The sequence below is a fragment of the Astyanax mexicanus genome, chromosome 8, assembly GCF_023375975.1.
Source record: "Astyanax mexicanus isolate ESR-SI-001 chromosome 8, AstMex3_surface, whole genome shotgun sequence".
Lineage (NCBI taxonomy): Eukaryota > Metazoa > Chordata > Actinopteri > Characiformes > Acestrorhamphidae > Astyanax > Astyanax mexicanus.
Genome location: NC_064415.1, coordinates 16,228,893 through 16,249,168, shown reverse-complemented (window position 1 = coordinate 16,249,168; position 20,276 = coordinate 16,228,893). Strand labels below are relative to the sequence as shown.

Here is a 20,276-nt window from a genome sequence, read left to right as displayed (position 1 = left end):
TAAAAGTTAAGCCATTTCAACTTTTATTTAGCTGAATGCAGAATTACAAAAATAGTCAAGGAAGGCAACATTGTCAACAAAAACGTCAGATTTCAGATATGAATAAAGAAAACGAAATAGATACAATGTGTTTCAAATCGTGGTCAACATCTGGCATCAAACAGCTACTTATTATAGATCATATCTGTTGAATAAATGCGATTTGGAATGTCAATTTAAACTGACATTAATCTGAGCCAAAACATGAAAAAGAAGGCCCTGCAAAAACACACATACCATTCCCTGCACATTAAGGAACACAAAGAATTTACCAACTGATCAAACACTACAATTTTAAAATCAGAAACAAATTAAGTTAAGCAAATGTACACATCTCAGCCACACCACACTCCGTTCCTCGCTCTTTCACCATCCAGTCCCTTTTTAGTCAAGCAGGGGAAAAAAATTTAACACAATCAAGAGCTGTTCAAAAGCCAGTTGCATGAACAATACATCAAGCAGATACAGTCCTGTTGTCCAAATATCTTGAATCTTCTATAGTTGATCTAGAGCCACCACTAAGATACGAGGTGTTTAATTTTGGGGTGGTGGTGGAGGAGGGGCTGGGGGCATCCCAAAAGGGGGCATCCCTGGGATCCCCATCATGGTGACAAAGCTGGGGTCCATAGGGGGTGGTGGTGGAGGGGGGGCATACATCATGCCTGCTGAACCTGGAGGTGGGGGTGGGGGAGGAGGAGGGGCACCAGGGGGCAACGGTGGTTGAACTCCTGGGGGAGGGGGTACCATGGATGGGTTGCCCATAGGCGGCGGAGGCTGGGAGCCTGAAGCAGCTGAGGGCTGGGGCTGCTGCCAGGGAGGCAAATTACCCGTGCCTGGGGAGGAGGTGGTAACCGTATCTGTAAGAGAAGAGAAACAGGAAAGTATGTAAATAAACTTTTAAAAGGTAAAAATGAAATGAAAACATAAGCACCAAGTTTTTGGATAATAAACTAACACTGGAAAAAAAGAAAGAAAAAAAAAAAGTATGTATTTTAGCTTTTTTACACTAGCTTACAGTAGCAGTAATGTTAGCATATGTACACGCTTTTACACTGTTTTTTTTTTTTAGCAAAATACAACATTCTAATTTTCTAAATTAAAGGAATATCCTTTATTAGTGGATATAAATTATTTGTGTTGGTCAGGCGCACGAAATTCAAAAGATGCTCACGTTTATCATTTGTAAAAAGTGTTCGCTCATGCACAACACTGCATGCAGAAAAGTGACCTATGCAACTGACATAGCATTCAATTCACAGTTCAGAGGCAGTTCTTGTGTGTGAAAGCAAACCAGCAATAATGAGCCCCTCCCCCAAATGAAGTCAAAATTAGTCCTGAATGCAGGTCTGTTTATTCAGGCTTGTTTAGTCAGGACAAGTGTGAAGACACCCTAAATAGACGCTGCATTAACTGAAAAGTCCAATAAAAACATCTACTCACTCTGTTGCCATGGCAGTGGGGCACTGGTAGCCATGCTGCTGGTTGGTGGAGGTGGTGGAGCCTGCTGTTGCCATGGTGGCAGAGGCCCGGATGGTGGAGGGGGAGGCTGGCTGTTTGGGGGAGGTGGAGGGGGTGGCATCATTCCCATTGGTGGGGGCAACAAACCTGAAAAAAAAAGTTATTTAAATAAAAGGTTTTAGTGAAATGAACCCATATGTTCCATAAAAGAACAACCAACAAACATACTCACCCATTGGGTGTCCAGGAGGAGCTGGGCCTTGGCCCATGGGTGGAGGTGGTGGCTGCATCCAGGGTGGGGGCATGCCATTGGGGTTGGGGGGCATGGGTGGCCCGCCCATATTGGGCATTGGAGGAGGGAAGTTGTGGGGGCCTCCATGACCACCATGACCACCATGCATGCTGTGGAAGTTCCTGTTATCAGAAGGGCCAGAGTTCATCCACGGAGGACGAGCCTGATATTTAAAAAAATAAATAAATAAAAAGGGAGAAAGGGAAAAAAGACTGAATGATGTATATGTATGACTTGCTGAACTATCAAACCTACAGACACCATACACTGTAATTCAATATAACCAGGACGAGACAGGACAATCACAAGCTGCGCAGCATCATGTTACTAATCATGTTTTCAAGTACTTATTTTAGGGTAAGAACAGCAAATGTATTTATTTGTAATATATCTGAGCATCTTAATTGAATTCAACATTTGGCAAGACTAGGCTGTACTCACTGGAGGGGGCTGATTGTTGCTAGGCCCAGACCCTCTGGGTCCACTGGGTGGTGTAGAATTGTGTCCACCACCAGCAGGAGGAACCGGAGCCTCTCCCAGTTCAGCCATTAGAGAAAGATATTCTTTATCCATACGGGCCTTATCCTGAGCCGATTGGGGAGGCTCACCTTGTCTTTGGGTATAAGAGCTGCAAAAAGCATTGGTAAAAGTTGTTCAGACAGTGGATGAATTGATGGATAAATAATTATTTGAGGGCTGGACAAACACTAAACATACTTAAAAAAGAAAAAAGATATTTAATTGTAGAAAGCAGATTGCCTACCTAGTGAACTTGCAGTCAGAGGCAATGTGGCCTGCTCCTCCACATTTTGTGCACAAGGTGGTGTTTGTGATGCTACGAGGCTCAGAGCTTTGCCATGGGCGCAAGATCCTGCAGAGGGACAACATACCATATTTATATCAGAGATCATGCACTTAAAATTACATTACACTAACGCAAACTGTCTTTTATTCATTAACAGGCATGCATAAACACAGAGGCATGACTGTGGTCTTTGAACGATCCCTGTACAAACATGAGATTAATATATAACTCTGCGTAAACAGAAGATGTAGGTCTTCCAGGCAGAATGCAAATTCTCTTAGAGAGGACAAAGGTGGAATGAAATGGAAGGAGGAGGAAGTGGAAGTAAGCACCTGTTGTCATCCTCTCTGAGAGTGCCGTTAAGTCTGGCCAGCTCCCTCAGCTGCATCTTCCTCAGGTCGTTCTGATCTTCTGGTGTCTCAATGCCCTGCTTCAGTATGTTACGAATCTATAAGAAACAAACAGAAAATTAGACATTAGGCTAAAGACTGAGCAGTCACTGAATATAATTAACAATAACTATGACAGAGGTCCATCAAGAAGCCTCTTTACCTGCTCCACAGCCTTCTTGACATTTTCCATGGTATTAGCAGTGACCAGGGCATGTAGAGGTTCATCCTCCCCAGGGAGCATCTGTCCATCCTTACGACCAACTTTGCCTTCCTTTACAGAGCCCTTTCCACGGATCATGATCTTGGCACAACATTCTTTCTCAATGTTTTTGAGCGTGTTGCCACTGTGGAACAAAAGGCAGTTATTTAAATCTGCATTCACATATGCTTCTTATTGTTACCTTAAACCATACAAAGTTCTAAAATAAGTTATACTTAATTAAGACGAATAAAAAAAAGATGTGGAATATGGCTGCACAATATTTTATTTCAGCACTGTAATCACATATGTGCACGTGCAATAGTTAAATGACGTGCAATATTATGGATGGTAACCACACCGTGTGATACCAAATTTTCTTGACTCTGCCCATTGACTTCTGGCAAAGTCTGGTGTAAATTATTTATAGTAGTGCAGTATGCAACAGACAACTAAATATTTCAATGTCAAGTTTTCCTACTGTGAAATTAGTAAAACATACCGTGGTCCAATCAACAGCCCAACAAAATTTATTTCTGGATACTCGTCCTGCGGGATCATCACCTTATCACTGACTCTGGTAGCTGGAGGCCTAAAAAGAAGAAAGAAAACCATTAAAAACAGAGTTAAAACAGCTAGAGGTACCAGCTATAAAACACTCGGTTAACAACTTGTTATTCTGTTTAATAATTGCACAATGTGCCTTGTGAGCAGGCGAGTCAGTTGTAAAAATGCACTCCAGAATGAGGAGAACGTCTGATTAAAAAAATATATATGAAAAAAAGTGTCACTTACTTATAGTCAGCAGGGGGCTTGAACTCTGGGTTCAGCCCAACCATCTCAGTGATGAGCGAATGTCTCTCCTCCTCCAGTTTTTTGCGGGTGCGGTACTCGCGTGTATTCAGCCTTTTACCCTCACTGTTATAAATTGGCTCAGGAGAAGGGGACCTGTTGGCAAAAGAAGGAATATAGACAGGAAAAATGCAAACACTATTAAAAATCAATTCAATGTTGCTTTTAAAGGAGTGGTACATGTGAGAACAACTCGTATCTAACCCTAGCTGGCCTAATGGTGTTTTTTTTTTTTTTGGTCACATTAAAAGTGCACGGGATGTCCCAAAGTCAAATTGTGAAGGAGCAAAGATAAAAATAGGGTAAGAAAAAGTAACTCTGGCAGAGATAGAGGGGGGAAAACATTGTCTTTCACTGGGGAAACCTACAACAAAGGTGCAACTTTATTGCCCAACTACAGAAAAGTACCAAGTTTATTCCCCCATAAAAGAACTTGACAGATGGAAGATACTATGTTCTGACGGATTATCTTTTTCTGTCTATTAGACTCACAAAAGGAGAAAAGCCGAAGTAACTTCTATTTTGGACAAGTGGGGCAACCAACACATTTGCTCAATTGTCTCTGTGGAAACTGAGCTACCCCTTCACACAGGAGCAGGCAGACTTCTGGCACAGGAAATATGTTTGGATGTCTGTGGCAGACTTCACACTCCCGAGAAGAACATTCTAGAGCTGGCTCCAATCATTACCTTATCCTTGGATGTTGCCGTTATGCTGCATTACGAAGCTCTGCGCTTGAAAAAGGTTACGAGAGGGGGAATTTGGGTTAGAGGAAATGAATTATGATTAGAAAGTCAACCTTTTTGAGAACTCTCAAAAAAAGAGAGCGGCATTGACGTTAACAGATTCATGAGAGACAACTCAAAAGAGGAGAAAGGTGAATTAAAAAATAAAAAAATAGTGGAAAGTCTCTCGCTTTTGGCTTGCAAACTCCACCGCCGTCAACCTGAAACACCCCCAGAGTTTGTTTTACATATTGCAAGTGGGGAAGCGCTCATTCCTATATCCTGCAGTGAACGGATCTTCAGAAAGAAGCTTGTTTTTGGTGTGCTGTGAAAATTTGGGATTAAGATTATGCTGGAGAGACTATGGCAGGAAGAGAGAGCTGGGCTTGCGGCTAACAAAAAGACACTCTCATATGAGCAACACTATAATTCCTGCTTTAAATGTTAGAGGCTTATGCAAGTTATATGCGAGCCGTTATTAGGATTATGGTTACTCCAGGAAAGACAGCTTCAGAGGGTTCTCCTCCAAGAAAGGTCTTCCAGTGCGGAAATCTGGAATACTGTTAGAATTTCTGGACAAAATCAGGGAAGTCCCTTTATGGAAAATCGTTAGTGACCTTCAGAACAACCAACAAGTCAAAGCTTAAGAGACTTTGAATTTGTAATGTTGAAATGCGAATTTAAGCTGACAGGGGCAATAGATTATCAATATGGGTTAGAAGGAACTTAATATATGTTTAAACATATGGGAACAAAAAGTGTTTCTATTCAAAGTGTATTGAAATGTTATCTAAATATACAATTAAATAGGGCAAAGACATAACAATAAAACTATGAATACTAAACAATTTCCTAAGTCAACATGCAAAATGTGTGTCAAGCATGCATTTATATAAAAACATACCACAAATGTTATCATATAAATTATATATAAATATTATAAACATAAATGGAAGAAAAAAAACAGCAAAAATCTGTTCATCTGATGAGAACCATATGAAGACACCCATGACCAGCATAACACAATTTCTATTTCTATGCTCCACATTAAAAGCAAAACGTTTATTCTTTTAAAATTAGATAAATTACTGAACCAATGTCTGTCAATTTCTAAAATCCTTAAAACCTAAAAGCTTCCTACTCTTTCAAAACAAATTAATTTGACTAGAACTTGACTAAGAAGATTACTTAAAGAAAAGGAAGCACATAGATCTGTCACTGAATCAACACAAAGTTTCCATAGGCTGCATAATTTTGTACCCCTCCACCTGATCAACTAGCCTTAAGCTTTAGTTTATACCCAGCAATAGTAGCAAACTATAAGTCAAACTACCAATAAAAAAGCATGTGCTTCCTTTACTTTAATACTGAAAGTTTAGTTAGAGGAAAAAATCTCAGCCAAATTTGTCTTTCGGGATGTCCCAATCCATTTTTTGGCCCCCTGATATGATCCAAAGTAAAAATGCACCTAATAACACTATCTGCCTGACCTCCTTGATCATTTAGCATCCTTTAAAAAAGCTGCTTTCTACAGCCTGTACTTTTAATTTTGAAAATGGAGGTCTATAGTCAAAATAGATCTTCTCCTGCTGATGACCAAAACTGACACTTGTTTTTCCACAACCTAGATGCGCTCCTCACTGCCACTGTTGTTTAAAGGCTATAAAGAATCAGAATGGATCCATCATAAATTTGCTGGCAACCAATCCACTAAATTATGTCGAGTGGCCCAAGAACCCCAATATTGGACTGGGACATCTCACTGTCTTGTATCTTCTTAGTTGCCTTAACTGCATTTTCAATATGGTAAAAGAAAGCCATTTTCCTCATTTCTAGCTAAAACAAAACAAATCATATTTACAAGTATATATTTCTCCAGTAAGTGTTTCATATTCTGGAAAGCATTGATCTATTCCCGTCCTTTACCTCAGAACATCACTGACAAATATATGTGTGTGTGTGTGTATATATATATATATATATATATATATTTTTTTTTTTATTAAATTCTCATTTAAGAGTCTGATCATGCCTTTGCCTCTCCAGATATACTGTGATCCCTGCTTTTATCATGTGAAAAAAGTTAAATATACTACCAAGTACACAAAGTATATAGATACTTTAAAATAGAAATGAAAATCCAACTTTACAAATGTATTAAAATGTGTGTATGTATGTATATAAATAAAAAACAAAACACTAAAATATATAAAATATTAAATAAATTGAAAAATTATATAAGCATGTTCTTTCTAACTCATATGCCAAGATCATAGTGTAAGACAATGATTAAAAACCTTTCAAAACAAAGTTGTAACAGACACTTAAATTTAAACCTTTTAAATGTATACAAAAACTGGAGAAGCAAAGATATGATGTCTCCTAATATAGCACACAATAACTAAATGTATATTGCCTCTGAAACCTACATAGCTAAAGACATGGTTAACTAACTATATTTTTTTCATATATTAACCTATCGTACATAGCACATTATAGCACAGTTTTTATTTGGCTTCATAATAGATGAAGAGGTAAAGAAAGTGTTACTGTTGTTGGGTTTAAATGGTTATTCCGACCTGTCCTCAGGATTAACAGGGATTCCCAGGTCTCCTGTACGCAGTTTACGAGTCAGGTCTTCAATCTGCAGTTGGACTGGAAGAAATCAGGTTAGGAAAGAAAAAAAAGAAAAGAAAAAAAAGGACCAAGAAAAATGTGGTTAGCAGAAAAAACAATACCCCAAAACAAAGAGTGCATGTCACTTTAGTGGCTCACTCATTAATAAAAGAAAAGAAAGAAATGATGATTAACATGAATGATAGAATAAGAATCAATGTCAGCATTAAAGACTAAAATATTTTTAACTCTTCCTTATTCCTGTAAAAATCAATAACTGAATCTATACTACAAATTACAGCTTTCTAAAACACAACTCTAAGATAACCAATATAAATGCATTTCACATTATAACATTAAAACTAAAAGAAATAAAACACATAGGAAGAGTTTAATTGGCAGCCAACTATTTTTTGTGCCACCAATTCAGAAACTCACTTTGATTTCATGTATTTGGGAGTTCTGGATGAGAGAAGTGGTGTCACAAAAAAAGTCTGACAATATAAAACAATTAATTTAATAACATACTAAAAATAAGCATTCCTAAAGAACAGACTTTAGCCACAGCACTTTCAACAAGGGAAGTCACATAGCATGCCAGTTTAAATGTAAATGCACCAAATTTGCATCTTCATTAAGAAGAAAGCACAAGAAGAAAGTTAGGCTGAGGATAACACTCAGGCTATGTAATGTAAACACTGCTGATGTCATTAATGGAAACTGAAAATGATTAACAGACTATGTGCTACCCTACAGGCCTGACAGTCTCAAAGGAACACAGTTCTGTTCCATAAACCGTGTTTTCTCTGGACACCGAGCAAGAAGGATGCAAAAAGTAATAAACGTGAAGAGATCAAATCATAGGTCAGTGCCACAAGTGGACATCAAGGGGAGAACCAATTCTTAACAACAAACTTCAACATGTCAATAACGCATTTAGTTATTGAAAGGCCACTTGAGTAAGAAGTTTCCAGCAAAGCTGAGGCCTAACAGTAATAACCAGTTCATATACATGGCATTTAGGGATGCACTGATATGGGAATTCTGGCCCAATGCTGATATTTTTCCAAGTATTTATCTGTTCTGATTCTCAGACATGTCAAACTGGGACAAAGTCTACATGGATTTGCACTATGGAAAAATAACATTATTTTTGGACCAAAATGGCAAGATAATATGCTCCTTAAATACTCCACTCTACAGGCATTGGTCTAAATCTGTGATTCCAATATCACTGTGCACTCCCAAAAGCAGCAATGAATCAAACCTATATGTTACTAGGCCTCAACCCATGCTAACCGACTTTGCAATGACACTCCTTCAAATGCATGGTCACAATTTTACCTCAAGAAGATCTACCTCTCTGCAGGTTTACCTTCTAATCCAAAATTAATTATCATTCTGCAAAGTACGCACCTCTGAAGAAAGCAATTAGGTACATTGGTTGGGGTAGTTTGGGTTAACAGCCAAACTCTGCAGCAAGGTAGAGCAGATTTTGTGACCACCACTCTGAAATAATCTTTTAACCACTTGTATTTGAGCACATTTTTATTTTGTACCTTTAGAGGTAGGAAGATTAATGCAATACTGCACCCCATGTATCAAATTAGTCAAGTGGCCCAAGTTGAAGAAATGTTTATTAAGTGACTCAGGATATAGAACACCAGTGAACAAGATGCATTAGTCACATGAGGTTTTGAAAACAACTAAACCACATGCCACTTGAGAGCAAGCACCTGGCGGGAATGGGGACACTGACCGCGTTACACAGCACATTCAGGACACTGGTAATGAAGATGACTGCAATTCATGTTAGGCCTGCATTGCCTGCTCTTTTTCCAATCTGACTGGTTAAGACACTTTTCATAGTTAACATGAGCAGTGATGATATCCTGCAGCCAGAAGACAATTCACAACAAGCAGCAACATCAGAGAGAGACTGTGGGTAATTGATTATAGATGTCTGATGGAACACAAGCTGTGACAATTACGCAAACAATTCAGCAGTATAAGAACCAACTCTGCACCTTTCATGCAATTAGAATTGGAAAATACCCATAATAGATATCTGGGTTTTAATTTACAGACTTTCAGATGACAAATAAAAAACCTTGGATTAGTGTTTGAAACATGCCAAGTATGCTCACACACTAAGGAATTTTACTGGGAAAATTCTGTATCTGAAAACACAGGATTTTTTGCTGGTCAAATATTGGTGGCAACATTTTGGCATGCAAGTTCAATAATGTCTGAGCAACTCGGTGAATCATTTCTATTAAGGATTTTGTCGACCACGTCCTCTGCATGATGTGCAAATTGTTATGAAGCAATGGGCACACAAGTTGTTGGACTGGAAAAATTAAAACGAAAAAGGGGGCTGTTGGGCTGTGGAGGGGAGTAAAAACCATTTCAGATAGTGTTCACCAACCAAAATATGTAGATAAGAAGAGAAAATGGGACTGAATTACCTATATAAGCTCGCTCTTGTTCACGGGTGAGCCCTGGAGGGATGACCGTGGGCATGCCGGGGATAACGGTCTTCTGATCAGGAGTCTCACTGCTCCAGCGGCTCTTTTTCCTTTTCTTCTGATCTATTATGAGAGTGTTGTATTATAAATGACTAGTACTACTGCATAGAGATGTATACATGTGGCATTCATAACAACACAGTCTAGACACAAGTCATGGTTTCATGTTTAGTTACAGTGTGATTCTGTGATCATTTCCCAAATGCAATTGATTTTGTTGTTGTCTGCATTACAGACAAAAAAACAGTCTTACATTTCCCCCAACCACTGGAGATAATTCAGGTCTAAAAGGGTTAAATTCTTTAAAGATAGTGTAACTAAATAAAATACACTGCCTGGCCAAAAGAAAAGTCCCCATCTGGGTTCAACTAAGTAAATGTTGTGGGGTTCAGCAACAGTGTATGAAAATAGACCAGGTTCTTCCATCAATGGATTTTTTTTCTTCCCTGGTGGCACAGGGGATTCATGGGGCTGGAATTTTGAAAGAGTGTTTCAGGGAACAAGAGATGATCATTTTTACACATGGATTGTTTACCACAGAGTCCAGACCTTAATTTCATTGTGAATCTTTGGGATGTGCTGGAGAAAGCTTTATGCAGCGGGTGGCAGGCAGTGTATGTAAGCAAACGCAAATACACTAATGTTAGAGCAAAAATCTACTAGCTACAAAACAAAACAAGGCTTCTTTTAATAATATCGCGTTATTAAGATATCTATTTTTTCACGATATTATTGCTCACGATACGGTATCGTACACACCTAGCTTAGCTTACCTAAGCTACTGTGGTGAGGAATCGAGCAGCATGGGCCTGTGCTTTTTTCTAGCCCGCAGCCATGCTTCAGGTAGAGAGCAGCTGAATATTGTAGTCCTAAAAGGCCTCAGATCTCTTCACAGGCCTTCCTGAGGTTTAAAAGTGTTACACTAGGTAGGGTTAGCTAAAGTTAAAGACTAGAGTCGACTGCGCAGATATAGCTAACATAAGGTTCAGAATGTTCTGGAGTGTTAAAGCTATTAGCATCTTTAGCTAAAGGCTAATAGCCCCGCAGATCCACACACACAGTCACACACACACACAGTAATACTGTACCTCCACCCTGGGACTGCAAACCCACTGCAGCCGGATTCGCAAACCCAGCTCCGGGAACTCCGGGGAACTGCGGAAAAGGTAAACTGGGCATCTGCGGCTGCGGAAAGTTCTGCATGGGGAAGGAGACCGGAGGCCCCGGCGGAGTCATTAACCCCGTGCCCGGCCCCGCGTCGAAACCCCGCTTAGCGCCGATGCTCGGGTGCAGCTTCCCCAGCGGGGTGGCGTTCGCTCCCGTTGCCATTTCTGAGAGTTTTACCTGCAGCCCCTCTCTTCTATCCGCTTCTCCTCGATTCTGATCAACTTTATTTCTTATTCTTTTATTATTTCTAAAATAAACGAACCCGAGCGCCGCCCTCACAACCCGTACAACCTTCCCTAACCGATGCTCGGTCAAGATGGCGTCGGTTGAGGTGGACAAAGGAGGTTCAGGGTCTCCGTATAATAGCAGCAATTGGTCCGACGGGGCGTCAATCACCGCGCTTTCGATTCTCATTGGACGCACTCCTCCCGCCTTGAGATTTTACAGAACTATGATTGGATGCCACACGCTCCATAATCTCCATTGGGAAAAGCATAGATAAAACGGCGGCTCATTTTACCGGATCTGGTAATCATACGGATCTACCTTATATACAGATTCAACAAAATCATTACTGGAGGATATGGGAGATAGATCAGGGAGTACCAGCCATAAATTTGGACACACCTCTTCTCCTTCAATGTGCTTTCTTTCTTTTTATGATTTTTTAAAATTGTATATTTAATATTGAAGAAGCCATGCAGGAACATGCAGTATTATTTTATAAACAAAAAAGTGTTAAACAAACCAGAATATGTTTTTTATATAATTTAGATTCTTTTAAAGTAGCTTTGAGGACAGATCTGCACACTCTTGGTATTAATCTCAGTGTCTTCACGAGGCAGTCACCTAGAATAGTTTTCTTAGTGTCCTGAAGGAGTTCCTGGAGGTACTTTCCTTCACACTGTGAAGCTCAGTCGATCAGGTTTAGTTTGTTTTCATGTCTTTAATATTAATATACAGTGTAGAAAATACATTAAATAAATGAATAAAGAAAAACTACAAATAATAAGGTGTTCCAAACTTTTGATTGGTCACACAATATGTTATATGCTGTGATTAATTGCAATTAATCACAGTTTCCTTCTTAACACATAAGCATAATTGATAATAAAGTAAGATCATAATAATTGGATTTATAGTCATATGTTTGATTCATTTGTACACAGATTAATCTCTACACATGTTGTCCTTAGTTAAATATGTAAAATAAACAGTTCAATCTCCAAAAAGTGACATTGCAAAATATAAAAAATGAAGAGAATCAAATTTTCTATCCATATTTCAATATAAATAAAACGTAAAATATAATCCATATTCTGAACTTCTGGGCAGTAGCTACACGAAGTTTACATTGCTAAAAAACAATATTATTATAACCATTAAACTATAACGAATTACAGTGGAGCCAAATTGGTAAAATGATTAATACACATACAACAGTTTGACCTTCTACACTAAGGTCTAGTCCAGAAGCATATAAAGCATTCCGAAATAAAGATTTCCAATTTAATTAAATTTTTAATCTAGGAAGAGTTTAATCCCTGTCTGAGAAACAGACAGTGCTCAGTTATATCCTATGTGGGGTCTGAATTTGTAGTCCACCTGGGAACCAGTAAGTTGTCCATGGCTTCCATGTTGGCCTCACACATGGATTCCAGTGATGGCCTCATCTGGGTTGTACATTGCACATGTAGCCTAGATGGGACCCATGTGGGATTAAGGTGGGCTGTAATGGTAAAGCAAATATGGGAAGCCCAACTGGGTCCCAGTAAAACACACAGACAAACCAACTCAGAGGCCATGTCAACCTGAAATCACCCATTTGAGCTCCACTTGAGAAGCAAATGTAATACTAAACTAAAATATTTTAAAAACATAATTACATCATCATTACAAAAATTACATATATATATTTTTTGGTATCCTGAATATGTTGTGTCTGCATCAGTTGCTCCTGATTTTTGCATACAATTGTACAAAATATTTGACTTGGTAAAGCTTAGGTTTTATACCCAACGGAAGTCTATGAGGCACAATTATCACTTTTTTAATCCGTAAAGATAATATCAAATAACAAACACTTTTATGTATTGGGTTCTGCTTTAAATTTGCATGGAACTGATAAATGCAGTCATAAAATGTGGTTTTGCCCCTTGTTACTATATATAGACAGTTAGAAGCTGGGAATTGTAACTGGCTGATTTTTACGCATTGTTTATTTTAACTCCTTTTTTGGGTTTTGGTCAGCCTCACCTGTAGCTGGTCCAAACATAGCAGCTAGTCCTTAAGTACTTCTCCAGTCCTGGGCTCTTTTTAATAGTTACAAATTAGATACTGTTTTATGTTCAAATTAATACACATCTCTGACTAGGCTTAATCCCTGTCTGGGAAACCACATTAGGGAACAGCCTACCATACATTCCAAGACCCATTTAACACATTCCAAGACCCATTTTACCATCTCAGGGATTTGACTTGCTGATCTGCTGTTTAAATATCTTGCTTGATCGACACTATATAAAAGGGGATATATAAACTAAATATGATGAATATTATGATGACTTAAGGTGGATAAGCTGCTTTTAATAAGTTGGCACTTCATTTACTAGCTTTTATTCTAGACAGGCAATTCAAAATTAAAATGTGTGTAAAAAAAAGTTGTAATGGTATAAACACAATAATCACAAGAACACACCCAAATACAGCAACTTTATTGAGAACATTAATGAAGTTCAATACCTGTAACACTGCTAAGTCAGGCCTGCTACTTTTGGCATGTGCTCATTTTTATACACAACAAAGCAGTTCACTAATGTAAAATATCACAATATACTTTGTATCACTGGAATTCCTTCTAGTGTGGCTGAACAGAACCTGTAAAACACCACTGTTGCTCCATATCTCACAGAGATCAGCATCAGCCTTCAAATGGCCCCTGTAGAACCTCTGAGAGCTTACTGGGTAAAAATTATTAATTCAAAAACTTAAAAGTCTGCTTCAGCCTTTAGGAAGGCATCTAAGAAAAAAAAAAAGAAAAACTAAATACAGATAGAATGTTAGCTTCGAAGCTAAATTTGGATCATGGACGTGTCAAAAAGAAAAACAAATTAGAAACAGAGAACTGATTAAAAAGTAATTATTTTTTACAAATCCATTTTTAGAGGTTAGCAGTTTAACAAACACACTTTCAACCTAGCTTTAGTCCTATGCTCAGTAAAAGCATATGTTGGTTAATTTTAACATAATTTACCCAACTGCAAATATTCTTTTTCTGAGGAAATGTTCTACTGTCCATTTACATTTAAAAAAAAATCCAGTACAAAATCAGATCTACCGTATTTGGATTTCATTATAAATGACCTCCAATTAGAGGCTCTGTAAATTCTTTTTAACTAACTCAAAAGACTTACATACTTGCGTTGAATGATGAATAAACATAAAGCAAAAGCAAAAAGGTAAAACTTCTAAGAAAAAGCGCTTTATCTGCAATGTCACAATCAGGCCGGAACTTATTCACTGAAAATCTCTGAATAACTATATCTGTGAAGGTTTGACTGAGGAACACCTGTAAAGAGACAGAAAGACAGACAGACACTCACAACGTTCTTGTTTTTTGGGGAATTTCTGCCAAATTTTAAATATCCACAATGTTAGACACTAATCACTAATTCCTACACACTGTCTGAAGCATTTGGGAATGTGAAATAAGCATATGCTTCTGCAGAGACTTCCAAGCCACTGTAACACCTTTCTCAACTACCCTTCTAATGCAGAGTTGTAGGGCAATCAGGTTTTGACAAGAGCCTAAATTGTCTAGTTTTCTAGTCAGCAGAGGCCTGTTTTTGGCTAAAGCCAGCATTCTTTCATTGCGGAGACAAACTAAGCCATCTTTCCCAGCCAATATGGGAGCAAAGTAGCATTACTTGAATTTAAACTCGGATCCCGGTCCCAAGCATACATTAAACTATTTTTTTTACCAAAATCTGCAAGACTGTAAATAACACTAACTATTAGCCATTTATTTTGTGGTATTTTTTACTCTGTATTATGTTGCAGGCACTGCTTAGGGCAGGCTTCTGTATAAAATCACCTGTAAATTTTCATCAGAACTAGTTGTGATATAGACTGCAATTCCAAGCCAATTTTCCCAATTTCTTTTGGACAATGGACAATGATATGTTAGAGAAATTATAAATCTTGTAGAAATTGACATTCCTTTGGTGTATGCTTGGTAATCAGAATCCCTGCAAAACAAAAAAATCTTTATAACTAAAGAACTAAAATTACAACTGTTAAATGGATAAACTTTGAATGAACCTAAACACTAAAACCAATCTGAAACCAGTTTTCCTATTTGTCAGCATGACTTTTACCCAATACATAAATGCTACGCACCCCTGAAAGTCCAGAAACAACACTAAAGGTTAGAGAAATATTTGTTGTACTGTACAGTGTGAGTGTGGACATTAGCTAATCATAGGCAGGTGTTAGGTTAGAACGCGTAGCGTGCCCGATCGCCGTAGGGATCCCGCGCCATGTCGTACGCAGAGCTCCGGTTGATCGAGGGAACCGGGGAGATGCGCGACCGATCGTACGAATATCCTTCCGCCTCGACGGGGAGTCGTCGAATCGGGCTCCGATCGCGGGTATAGTATGAAGAGATGGGGGTCGGTGTAGGGGGAATGGGGCGGCGCTCGTATGGGTCAAGGTTAGAAGAGGACAGGCGATCTCGAGCAATGGTTGAGGACGCAGGGGGAGGAGGGGCAGGAACAGGGACAGCGCGCCGGTCTTCGAAATACCCGCCTCCATACGGACGCGCCCGATACTTTTCGTAGTAGTCCACCACCCCGTACGGATCCCGTTCGTCATAGGGCGCTCGCCGAATGGGGTACCCGGGCACCGCGCTGCCATAGCCCGCGCCGCTGCTGGCATACGTCGCTTCGCTGCCGTACACCGCGCCAACGCTGTAGCTCGGTGGCACACCATAACTCACTGCACTCTCATAGCTTGTGCCACGTCCGAACCCAGGGCCACTAGGGTAACCGTCTCCGCGAGAGAATCCCTGCACGGGTGCATAGTTGCCGCCGTAGGCCGGTTCGCCATTGAAGCCGCCACCATGGAAACCGCGACCGCCGCGACCACCACCACCACCACTACCCCCACTGAATCTTGGGGGACCGTATCCTTCTGAGCCCTCTCGGTAGGAACCATTCTGGTCCAGCGGGCACTCTTTGGACCAGTGGCCTTCCTGCCCACACCGATAACAACCCGTCCTCTCTCCCATTCCCGGCGCAGTACGCAGTCGGCTAGTCGAAAGCTTCACGCTCATCAGTTTCCCTTGAAAAAAGAAAGACGCAAGAAAATTTGCCACGATACTTCTCAACAAATACTACACAGATAGACGAGTGTTAAAGTCTTGTATGCTCCATTTAGGCATGAAGTAAGATTTGTGATCTATGGACAATGTAGATAATTTAAACTAATGTAGTAATTTTTTAAGTTTTCTGGCCAAAACCAAAGCAAATTAAGAAAGAGCTGCCACTGATAAAATCTTATTTAAGATTATTGTGAATCATATCATTTTAAACAATGAAAATCTTCCAAATCAAACAGATTGTAGATTAAGATAATAGGGATCTTAGTGCATTTGAGCTTAAAGGTTCTGGGTTTCAAGAATTACATAAGCTAAACTCCTGATCAAAGCTGAGGTCAAGTATAAAGCATGTGTGTGAACTCAAAAAAGATGAGCATCAAACTTGCTTACCAGTCTTACTTACCCACATGCCTTAGAGATTATATTCGCTACAAAAGTTGCAAAGTTAAAATTACTTTCAAGTTATGGACATAGATATTTGTATACATATGTGTTTCTGTAAGAGACAAATTGAAGCCCTAGCTCTGCATGCTGGTTCACCTTGAAAGGCTGTGTTGTCCAGCCCACTGATGGCTTCCATAGCATCCTCCACCCTCTCCATGTGTACGAAGGCATAGTCCTTCACAATATCACACTCAACCACAGGACCATACTCCTCAAACTTGGCCCGCAACTCCTGGTTGGTACAACTACTACTGATGTTCCCCACGTGAAGCTTAGTGGAAGCCTTCGGTTTTCCTCGGCTCATTTCCACATTCATGGCAAGGCCATTAAGCATGTAGTGATGAAGGTTGCGGATGGCCTCCTCAGCCTCAGCTTTGTCGTCCATGTGGACAAAGCCGAAGTTCTTCACTATGTCACATTCAGATATTTTCCCATACTGAGAGAACAGAGAGCGAAGCTCATCGGTGGTTGTGTTTGGGGAAAGATTCCCAACGAAGATTTTAACCATTTTGGCTTGAGTCTCACACCACAATCCTGTAAAAAGACAAAAATAAAGCATTTAAAACAAAGCGGCACTGAATCATTCACTGTAATAAATAGAGGTGTGTTAAGTGTTATCTTGCGAGACCATCCTAGCGAGCACCGCCCTCTGGCTGGGGTGGCTGGGGTAATCAGGAAATCATCCCCATCCTTAGTAATAAACATGCTGGCACTTTATTCTTAGATGCAATCAATCAGCTAAGACTGCCAGTATATATACTTAAACTGTCGGTCTGTATGATTAACAAGAATCTTGAGGTATATGTATAAATACAGAAAACGTACTTACAGTTTGAACTGCATTTCATGAAAAGCCATAGTAACATTTGTTATATGCTTTAATAAAATACAATAACAGAGGTGCTGGTGCTTAAAAATCAACAAAATATTTGCACAATTTGCATAACAGCCCATTTCGGAAAGAGGTCAACTGCCCATAATCTGGATAAAGAAAGAAAATGATTTTTTTATTCTGATTTCTGTAACCACAACCGAGTTTACTTATGTTCTGCATTACATTAAATAAACTGTTAAAGTACAACGTTTTGATCTGCATTTGATTACAGGCCTTCGTATTGTTTATTATTTTATTATCTTTTAATGAAAATGTGCATCTCCAAAATGGTGATTTTCAGACGACATAAATGTTAAATTTGAATCTGAATGGATGTCAATGTAAAATTAAAAAAGTTTATTCATGTAATTTTTGAGCATTTCTATTGTTCTGTTCATCCAGAATAAGTTACATGCTGTACAGAGTAGTAGCAACAGAGTGTACCTTAGTGCAAACAAATTCAGTAAATTAAACTTCCAATGCTAATGATATAAGAATTATATTGAAATCTATACTCTAGGTTCAGACCTCATCACGATCTGGAAAACTGGCTCTCAGTATTAATATGGATGTTTATTCCCAATCTGTTGAATAAACAAAATCCACAGAGTATGCATACACAATCTTGTACTTTATGTATGTTGTAGCTATCATCCCCCCAAAAAAATTACATTTTCAACGTTTTGGCATAATGAGTCAAATCTAGCACTTGTGGTTTTCATTCTCTCAGTGTGAATAAACCAACAGAAATGCTACACAATGGTGTGGAATTAAATCTTTCTACATGGTCTTCCACTGAAACGGACCATCTGAAAAGCTCCAAAATGGCTTGGAATTCATTTTTCATCTATTATTTAGCATTTATTTTATATTTATTTTAGAATTATTTTTTTAGGATAAATATGTAAAAAAAAAAATAGAATTAGATGGCTCCATTACTACAATCACGTGTCGTTATTCTTAGGATGCTGCATCGTGCTTGGTGTTATGATATATAAATCGCACAAAAAAAATACAATCATGCAAGAATTAGCGCACAAAACACTCTCAGTAGTAATGATTATAGTAATTATGCATTAAATACACCGAATTAAAAGATAAAAAAGAGTAAATAGAGATGTGAATGGCGGGGTAGGCCTACACTCACACTGAGGACAATAGAGAAGCACGCTGCACAGAGAGACAGATAGTGAGGGTTAGGGTGTGAACAGTTCATTAGAATTAGGATTTTAAAAAGGCCAAATATGAACTGTTATACACAGAAAAATAAGGTATCGATCATTAAATGGTACTAAAGGCTGAAATTGAGCCTAGTGATGGGTAATTCAGGTGCTGAAAGTAGAAATCCACTTCAGGGTTTGGTTCCGACTGGCTGGGCGGCTCTGCTGAAGCACAAAACCCTGGGCTGGATTTCTACTTTCTGGACCTGGATTACCCATCTCCAGACCGAACATCAGCTGCAGGAAACCTGGAGCTGAATTGTGCCGTTAAATCACCGCTTAATTCATGTAAACTAGTAAACCTGCACATTACAGAGCTCTGTATGTGAGATATAGGTGCACAGTACCGTACCTTTCAGTCGCTTCGTACCCAGCAGCCAGGCCCAGGATCCCAGTCTCGACTGAAATGGCGAAGACACCAGAAAGACGCGCCTACCAGATCCCTCCCCCTCTCACACCACACGCACAATACACAGCCACGCCGACTCAATAGCCCCCATTCACACCATCGCCATGTCCCTATTTGGATGTAAAAGTATTATTCATGGCATACCTGGAGAACTATTCAACAATTTAAGGCTGAACTGCAGTGCCAGACGCGGAAAAATATTACACCCAATTTAAGGCTGAACTGCCTTCAAAAATCAAATTCCATAATCTGTGTATATTGTACGGTTTAATATATACCCATGCATGTATATTTTACACTTGCTGCTATTAAACTTCTTGTTAGATACTAAACTACATTTCGTTGCTTTGTACTTTTTTACATTGACAAATTGAGTCTAATCTAATCTAATTATGTAAAAATCATACCTAGCTTAAGGCTGAACTGCAGTGCAAATCATGTAAAAAAAAGTGTAACAATATTATTAATCGCTAAACATGCAGTTTTTTACACAATATATGTAGATTTCTTTTTATGGCCAATTCAGTTTTGATATGAACTATACAAAAGCCATCATTATAAGTACTGAATCTACTGAATACTGAAGTTCTGTGGTATTAAAATTGGGAGTGTATTCAAAATGTTTTATGGGTTTTTGTTTGCCCTTCTTGTAGATTCCTCCACTGTTACTTAATTTTGCTGCCTTGTATTTATTTGGAACGTATTTGATGAAAAATATGATATAGTACTTTCTATCAGTTAGGGCTACACTGTTTCACCGCTCCCACATCCCCATGTATGATTTGCTATAGATTATATGTGTAATTCAATTAAGAATTATAGTATTAGTTTTAAATTAACAACTAATGGTATGACTATTCATCAAAGAGAAAAATAACA

The 20,276-nt window shown here is 38.9% G+C and overlaps 2 protein-coding genes across 2 annotated transcripts; both read right to left on the bottom strand.

Moving 5' to 3' along the window:
• Positions 1–11,408, bottom strand: sf1 (splicing factor 1). The gene is made up of 12 exons (XM_022678546.2): positions 10,995–11,408; positions 9,847–9,969; positions 7,342–7,417; positions 3,981–4,133; positions 3,688–3,777; positions 3,147–3,330; positions 2,927–3,042; positions 2,553–2,660; positions 2,231–2,417; positions 1,730–1,952; positions 1,480–1,644; positions 1–896 (listed from the first exon to the last, which is right to left on the bottom strand). Exons 1-12 carry the CDS (start codon positions 11,233–11,235, stop codon positions 574–576), a joined length of 1,989 nt encoding a protein of 662 aa, XP_022534267.1. The 5' UTR covers positions 11,236–11,408; the 3' UTR covers positions 1–573.
• Positions 11,409–13,770: 2,362 nt separating this feature from the next.
• rbm4.1 (RNA binding motif protein 4.1) lies at positions 13,771–19,513 on the bottom strand. Its single transcript, XM_007250183.4, has 3 exons — positions 19,341–19,513; positions 16,991–17,428; positions 13,771–16,413 (listed from the first exon to the last, which is right to left on the bottom strand). The coding sequence occupies exons 2-3, from the start codon at positions 17,400–17,402 to the stop codon at positions 15,569–15,571; spliced, it is 1,257 nt and encodes a 418-aa protein (XP_007250245.2). The 5' UTR covers positions 17,403–17,428; positions 19,341–19,513; the 3' UTR covers positions 13,771–15,568.
• Positions 19,514–20,276: the final 763 nt, after the last annotated feature.

Coding starts and splice junctions, on each gene's coding strand:
- sf1 (XM_022678546.2), bottom strand. CDS start 11,235: ATGGCAACGGGAGCGAACGCCACCCCGCTGGGGAAGCTGCACCCGAGC. Junction 4,134..7,341: donor CCTGTTAATCCTGAGGACAG/GTCGGAATAACC, acceptor TTTTGCCAACAG/GTCCCCTTCTCCTGAGCCAA. Junction 2,418..2,552: donor TCTGACTGCAAGTTCACTAG/GTAGGCAATCTG, acceptor TGCTTTTTGCAG/CTCTTATACCCAAAGACAAG.
- rbm4.1 (XM_007250183.4), bottom strand. CDS start 17,402: ATGGTTAAAATCTTCGTTGGGAATCTTTCCCCAAACACAACCACCGAT. Junction 16,414..16,990: donor GGACAACACAGCCTTTCAAG/GTGAACCAGCAT, acceptor TCTTTTTTCAAG/GGAAACTGATGAGCGTGAAG.